The 8,402-nt window shown below is 40.8% G+C and overlaps 1 protein-coding gene across 2 annotated transcripts in view; it reads left to right on the top strand.

The window, feature by feature from the left end:
* DPP6 (dipeptidyl peptidase like 6) overlaps positions 1–8,402 on the top strand; it is a 566,729-nt gene that overhangs the window by 503,242 nt on the left and 55,085 nt on the right. For both annotated transcript variants that reach the window (XM_031064312.1, XM_031064313.1), the window contains exon 9: positions 7,142–7,296. In XM_031064312.1, the coding sequence (XP_030920172.1) occupies positions 7,142–7,296 (155 nt within the window). The remainder of the gene's footprint in view (positions 1–7,141; positions 7,297–8,402) is intronic.

Raw genomic sequence — 8,402 nt, forward strand, 5'->3', positions numbered from 1 at the left:
GCTGTTATCTATCACATACTTTCTCTGACCCGCTGAGGTCTGTCCAGCAGGTTGGGTTGAGGCACACTTTAGTTTTATATGAAAAACTACGTGTAAATTATTTACAATAATTTTCCAATACCTATCACCTGTTAGACAGTGTGTTTCTACTCTAAACCAATCTAAAAGTGTCAACATTACCCAGAAGATGGAGGCCAAGAAGAAGAAAGAAGAAGGACAAGGCACGCCCAAATCCCTCCATCTTGCCTTCTGAACCCCCGTTCTAAAAACTCAAAATTCTATTTTTCTTTCTTGTAACAAACCAACTATCATTCTACTTAAACTTTTGTGGCTTGTGAATCCTCATATAAGGTTGGTAATTGTTTTTTCCAAGGGCTAAAGTTGAAGGCACAGGTGTTTTTGCCTCTGTGCCAAGGTCTCCGAGCCCCCTGTCAGGGTCTCGAGTCCTCCAGGGCAGCCAGAGGAGGGTCCTGGGTCCTGGGTTCTGACATTTGCCAAGCCTGGGTTTGGCTCAGGCTGCACAGCAGCTCTGGGGCACATTAGAGATGTAGAGGCAAGACATGATCCTGTTGACCACACAGAAGAGTGGTTTTCCTCAGTGTCCAGCATGAACCCCCCTGCTGAATGAGCTTCTCTGCTGGCCCTCAGCATCTGGCAACCAGGGAGGCAAAAGCAGTGGCCAAACCCTCTCCTGCTGTCTCAGCACGACATTCTGAGCAGAAAACAACCTGTGTTCAAGCAATTAAACCAGATGACTAAGAAGAGCTAATGACACTTGCAGCTCTCACCTTCCCTGGGCTTGAGGAGATGCAGAACTCCTGGCTGGGCTCCTTTCCCTGAGATGAGGGGCTGCCACCCTCTCATGGCTGCCAAACACGCAGGAGCTGCTCACCCTCCACCATGAGATTTTGGATCAAGGGTTTGGAGTTTATCAAGCGCTCTCTAAGGCACATCCTCAAGAAATAGTTTATTCTTCCTAAGCTTGTTGCCTGTCAGTGGCAGAGGAGACTCTGTCCTGGGTAGGAATAAAGGGTCACAGGGGTGAGCATTGCAGCTTGTTTTTCCTAAGGATCTCTGGGAGCACTGCAGCTCATTTTTCTTAAGGATCTCTTGGACAAGAGCACAAGCAGCTTGAGAAGGGTTGCTGTTTGCATACAGATTCCCAGAATATTCTGAGTTGGAAGGGACCCACAAGGATCATTGAGCTCAAACTGGCCTGCACAGGGATCAAACCCAGCCCTTGGTGTTATCAGCACTGTGCTCTGACCAGCTAAGCTAATCTCAGTGTCAGGAACTGTGGAATTGGGCTGAGCCCATAGTTTGACCTCAGCCACATAAATTTTTATGTTTTCTACAAAAGGTTGTTGAATTGTTCAGCAACCCTGCAGAATTGCAATTTTTTTCCACCTGGCTCAATTAGACAACTGTGAAAGAGGATTAATTGCTCTGAAATCAATAGTGCAGCAGTGCAGCCGTGCTGACATCAGCACAAAATAATGTCAACACAGGAAAATGCAGATTGGGTAGGGTAATCTAAAACAGTTTTATACTATTTGCATACGCATAACTACTTTTTTGCACTCATTTTATATCTATTACAATGATTTAATGGAAGTCAGTGTAGACCTACACTACAGCAACTGAGAGAAAAATTTGGTTGCATGGAATAAAAGGTCATTTTCCACAGCCATCCCTGAAACCTATGTCAGTAAAGGAGAATATGAACAATGAGTTTTCCCTAACTGGCTAAAAATACTTGCTTTCACACTCTACAATAGTAATCGATTTGGACATGTGGTTGGTGCTTTGAGATGATCTAGTAATTGATTTTAAAACAGATGGCAGCTGTCAAATAAGCATTTGTATTTATTTGATGTTTCTATGAGAACCCTTGGGGTTTCACTATCTCAGTACTCTTTGTTTTCTCCTTTCCTAGACCCTCTTGCTGTTCTCTGATCTCTTTTTCTCTCATGTTCTTTTGATGGATCCTACTGACAATTTCTTTTGAGCTTTCCTTCCCAACGTAAACCACGGCCTTTATGTCAGGCTTTAATTTCATTTTGCTTGAAATTCCTTTTTATTAACAGTTTTAATAAAACAGCAAAATGTCTTCAGCACACCAAATACTTCATAATCTGAGCATCAGCTACAATACATCACACAAACAGAACCATTGGTTTTGCTCCCCAGAATTGCTGTAGTTTACCAAATCAGCAATAAATAACACTGGCCCTGAGAGCTTTTGAACCTTAAATTGCTGATGTCTTATTTTTTTTAATTTATTTTATTTTTAGTGATGGAAAAGACTGACAATGGTGCAGATCAGACTGTCAGAGGTTTGGCCTGGCCAAGCATCTTCATCTTCTTGTGCAAGTCTCTCTTTTTGTTAACTCACACTTAAAAATTACAAGTTATTGTGTCTTCTAACAAGAAGGCCCAGGAAAAGGTGGAGTTTTTTTACTTGTAAATTATCTTTTTTTCTCATTTTTTTCTCCTGATATCATTGGAAGTAACCCTAAAGCTACCAGTGGATTTTTCAGTCAGTCACTGGTGAAGGCTTCATCTTTTGCCAAACAGCAAGCCAGAACTTTGCAACCTTCAGCAGAAAGGAAAAAATCACAAGTATGGCTCAGGATGGACAAAAGCTGCAGAACTAGCTGGATTTTAGAAGAGCATGAAGAAACCTCCATGGCCATGGCGTTTACATGCATGTGTTTATTAGCAAAGAAGAACTCTACCAGTCTAAGGCTCTGGGCAAGCCTGGGAAGAGGATTTGTCATGGAAATGTCTTTAGAAATGCCCCAGTGGCAGATTATGGTTCAGAACATTGAAACCATCTCTGTGGATTTACAAATGTGGTGCATACAACAGGGTTTTTTTCCAGAACCTGCTGGTTGCCACAGAGCTGGCATAAGATAAAGCCTGATGCTTTTCCCTGCATTGAGTCTATCAAGGAATTCAGAGGTGTGAATGCACTTCACTGGACTGTTCAGGGCTTAGACAGAGGTGGACATGATAATGATAAATGTTTCAGTTCTATGGCTAAAGTTGCTATACGAGTATCAAAAGGAGTAGCAAAATCCACTTGTGATGATCTTTACAGGATTGGGGCGGATATTATCCATGGAGGAATGAGCCAGAGGATTTCTGGGGTCTCTTCCAGATTCATCTGCTGTGATTCCTTGAGAAGTTTGTTACCTGAAGTGAGATAAAAGTCTCCCATTTCACTGCTCTTGCAAGAGCTGCTGGAATTAAATTGCAGTTTGAAACCATCTGGTGGCTGCTTAACTTTACACATGCTGGGCTAATTTGTGATGACAGACCTACTAGAAATGTCCACCCAACTTCTGATCCACTGTTCATTCTTTCCAGGGATTACCCACATGGTATCATAGCCAAATGCTACATCCAATCCCACATTAACCACAGCCTGTTACTTGGCAGCTGAGAACCACCACAAGGGACTTCTCCTTCTGCTTCCTGATGGTGGGCAGGAGAGCTTCTACCAGGAAACACATCCTTCAGAAGACGTGGCATTCCCTCTTTGGGCAGCCTGGATCACTCTGGGTATTGCTCAGGTCTTGATCCCAAAGAGAGCCACCCACAAAATGCACAAATGCAGCAACTTTGAATTCAGCTCAGGCAGTGTGGAAACCCAGGGCACTGGGAATATTTCTCTGTCTGCTCTGGGGCTCCCTGACCCCCAGGGGAGCACTGACTTTGACCCTCATTCATGGAGAAAGTTCCCTAAACTCCAGAATAGACCAGAATCCACTAGGGTGTGAAGAAGATTGTACAGAGTAGTGTAGGTGTATCACATAGGTGGGAAATTGAGGTTTTGGGATTTTTAGTATGTTGTGGATGGAAGCAAGATGGAGAGCCCAGAGTGTTGTCCTGGGCTTCTTCTTCATGCTTCTTCTTCCTTCTTCTTCTTGGGTTTGGGTGGCATTTTGTAATTGGGTGGAAAAGTTCACATTGCAGGCTTTTAGGGATGTGTTATTGGGTTAAAAAAAGGGAAATAAGATAGGTGTCAGTTCTTAATTTACCTTTAAAAGACCTTGGAACAAGAGATTGTTGGCCATTTTTGTGGTGCTTTTCCAGTGTGCTGAGCCTTGTGTGGACAGCGTGCAAAACTCTAGATAAGATAACAATAAACGAGAACCTGAAGACCAAAAAAGTCTGTGTGTCTCTTTCCTGACACAAGACCACTCCAGGAGGTTCTCCCCTGACAGGGGAGCCCCCTGGGAGGGCCCAGCCAGAGTCCCAGAAGCCAGGGAATCAGCAACAGGTACCCTGATGAGGGAGCATTCCTCTCATCACACCTCTGGTATTTCCTCCAGCTGCTTTTCTCCTCCAATCATATTGAAGTCTCTAAGAGGGATATACACCCAGTTGTCACTGAATATACTCTTACCTAGGACTTCAAATTCTCTTCCTGAGGGTCTGGTAATTAGGAAGACTCTTTGTTTCACACAGTTATGAAATGATGATTCAATTGGGCCATACTCAACTAGAAAATAGGATTAAAATACACATCCTGTAATATTCCCTGAGTACAAACACATCACTGGCTAATACATGTCCCCACTGAAGAGTCACTACTCAAGAGCAGGGTCATCCAGCTCTTTCAGAGTGATTTATTACTAAATGTGCTGAGATGGAATAACTTGTCTCAAACCCTGTGCTTGAAGCCAGCCAGCAGGTCTGAACAGCCCTTGTTCAGCTAAGGCAGTTCAGTGAGAACTTTATTCTCACTATTTTTCAAGCTTGCATGTCCTGTTGGGGCTGGCAGGCAAAACTGTGAAGAAAGAAAGAGCAAAAAGCCAGCAGGATCTGAGTGTGAGGAATCTCAGCAGCTTGCTCACAGCATCCTGACATCATGAGGCACTCAGTGACTGCAAGCTCTGGGGAAGAAGGCAAAAGTTTTGGTCAATTATCACTTCATGCTCTTAGTCAGGAGGTCATGATCCAAATATGTAGAGGGGCTTTGGTGTACAAGGAGAATCTGTTTTTTCACACATGAGGCAGGATTTGAACACACTAAACTCAGCAGTTTTGAATGAAGCTGATTTTCAGAGCATGTGCTAAATGCAAACACAATGAATAAACTGTCTACAAGAGCAAATTGCAAAGAATTTTTTCTTTCAGCTGAAAGAACTTTCTGGTAGTAATTCATTCTGTAGTCCATGAGAATGTTCGCTGGTTTGCTAAAACCAACTGATCTCTCCAATAACAGCAAGGTCCTGGCTTTGTTTCAAGGCAAAGGTTCACTCAATTAAATCTCATTAACAGAGGACCACAAAACCTGCACTAAAACCTTCCTGGGTATGTGACCTTCAGCAGAACTGCTTCATTAAGTCTGAGAGCCTGGAGAAAATGTTTGCTGAATAAAGTCACTCCTAATTAATGTTAAAATGTCAATGATTCATGTGCCATCCGTCTTTACTCCTTTTCCTTTATGCTCTTCATTATCTCTTTAATGGGCAACCAATATAAAAGTCAAAAGCAGAATCTTTTAAATATACATATAACAGGTGGGACAATGCAGCAAAGCAAATTTGCCAGATGTGCTTTCCCATGAAACATTTGTAACTTCCTAAATATCTTTCAAAAACCCCACTTCCATGCTGCCATTAAGAATTGATTAATTAATTTGTTATTTCTGAAAACCATATGCATCCTGGATGAATTTTCCCTTGCACCCTTTCTGATGTTACCTTGAGTTTTATTCCAAGCCATATGCAAGTCTTAATGAACAAAGTATTTATTTACCCTGTGATGGATATAATTGTCTGTTCTCCAAGGATTGCTCATCCAATTTTTTTTTAATTGAACAGTGTCTGGTGAGTTTTTACTCTTCAGACCAGAGGGATGTCCTGGTGTGGCTGGGGGGTCATCAGAGGGTGCTGTACAAACCTGGTGGGTCTGAACTCAGAAAATCCACATCCCTTTTTCCAATAACCAGTGACGGCAGCAGACATTGGAGCTGCTTGGACCTGTGCATCAGGACTTCATGGTGAAACACTCTGTAGCCTCTCTAATTTTTATTCTCACATTAAAGTAACGGGACCCATCTTCCTGCCCATCAATCTGTACAGCATATGCAAGCTCTTCTGGTGCTTTAAATAGGAATGACTCACATGATATTAAGCCTCTTAATGAAAATGTATTACATTATTGTCTTTCACAAAATGGGAGGTTTAAAAAGCCAAGTTAATGTCTTCCAAATGTCAGTAACTGGAGACACTTTGGACCAAGAGTGAATGTTACAGCTTTTCTGCAGATCTGTAAGATGAACTCATCTTTACAATGAAGGACATTCAATTACATGAAAAGTATTAGAAATAAGCAGCTACTTAAATTTGAATTTGAATTTAATAAGAACTAGGCTCTGCCAGTCTTAAAAATAATTTCACATGATGGCAATATTGTTTTCTCCTTACATACTTGAACTCTGACATGTTTGCATTGGCATTTTTCTGAGCACCTTTTCATTGGTAATTATATCACTGAAATCTCAAATATCCTGAGTTTCAGTGGTATAAAGGGTCAGTCTCTAATTCTGGCTGCTTATGCCTTGCAAAAGTGATTTAAAAAAGAAATAGGAATAAAAGTCAAGATGGTAGCCAAGGCACAGACTCTATGGCCTGGTACCTTGTTTTGGAGTTCCAGCCTTTCATAAATTGCAGAAAATTTCTATATTTGTTTATTCCCAACTGGCAACAGAACTTAGGAATATTTAAGTTGTTGCTGAAGCACTTGTATAAGCACTGTTTAAATTGATTGATATGTGTCTAGTCTGATGTTGTGAACCCTAATGATGTGCAGGACACATGGCAGGAGCAGCAGTGCCTTTTATGCTGTCATGAGTGTGTGTACTAATACGAATAATTTGATGTTTCTTCAGCAAAGGTAATTAAGCCTAATAACCTATAAATACAGAGTAATTGTTATCAATTGTGCTCATTTGTGTATATGGCATAATTTGATGAGTATTTTTGATTGATATTCCTGTGGCATCCTCCCTGTGCTGTGATTAGACTGGGATTTTCATATCTGCACGCTTTCATTTATTGCTAACTGATAATTTACCTCTAATAGCCTTTTCTTTTCTGTTCTCTCTCTCTTTTTTTTTAATTAGAGGAGATCTTGAAGACTCACATTGCTCATTGGTGGTCTCCTGATGGCACCAGGTTGGCATATGCAACAATTAATGCCTCCAGAGTCCCCACCATGGAGATCCCAATATATACAGGCATCCTTTACCCTACTGTTAAAACTTACCATTATCCAAAGGTAAGGGAAAATAAAAATATATTTCCTGCTGCTCTATCAGAAATAAATAATTGCTTATTTCCAGAAGGCTCAGACAGGAGACTAATAATGCACGCTCATAAGCAATGAAAATAAACAGATCAGCTGTTCCTCAGTAAATGTGCATTTAGCACATTCTTTAGCTGCATTTCTAAAATTGCACTTTTCTGGTTCTGTGGGAATTAGTAACTCTACAGGCAATGAAAATAAAATTTAAAAATCCTTGCTTTTTACACACACTAAAGCAATTGTGCTTCCATGCTGGAACGGGTGGAAGTTGGATGTTATCTGTGGGTTTGTCTCCAGGATGGGGTTGTTGGTGTCTGAGGGCTTGGAATTCCTTTATTTCTGTGTTTGGATATGTTTCTATATTTAGACATGTTTCTATATTTAGATACATTTCTATATTTAGATTTTTTTATTGATAGATTAGATAGATGGATAGATTAGATAGATGATAGATGGATGGATAGATAGATATAGATAATAGATAGATAGATATAGATAGATGATAGATAGATAGATAGATAGATAGATAGATAGATAGATAGATAGATAGATAGATAGATAGATAGATAGATAGATAGATAGATAGATAGATAGATAGATAGATAGATAGATAGATAGATAGATAGATAGATAGATATAGATAGATAGATAGATAGATAGATAGAGATAGACACATACATACATATATTCTGTATTTACATAGGCTCCCTTTTGTATAGAAGGAAAATGTAGCATTTAGGCTTCCTTAGAATATCCAGGACAGCCTAATGTCAGAGAAGACATTGCTTTTAGAGGTTTGCTGTGCCTGAAAGACAGAAAAAGACTTAAGAGCCAATCTCCCCTTGACTGCAGACCTGCAGGGAGTGCACAGCACTGGCACAGCTCTCCAGCAGCACAGACTCACTGCTGCTGGTATTGCTGTAATTTCCTGCTCTAAAGCAGCACAGCGGGGGTCTGCTGCACTCATTCCTTCTGGGTTTCTTGCTTTAAGCACTGGTTGCCTAAGACCTCACATGCTGGTTCAAATTGGAGCATAATTTAGCAGGAGAGGTACCCACAAATATGGAGGTTTTGAGGAA

This window comes from Geospiza fortis, unplaced genomic scaffold (genome assembly GCF_000277835.1).
Source record: "Geospiza fortis unplaced genomic scaffold, GeoFor_1.0 scaffold73, whole genome shotgun sequence".
NCBI lineage: Eukaryota > Metazoa > Chordata > Aves > Passeriformes > Thraupidae > Geospiza > Geospiza fortis.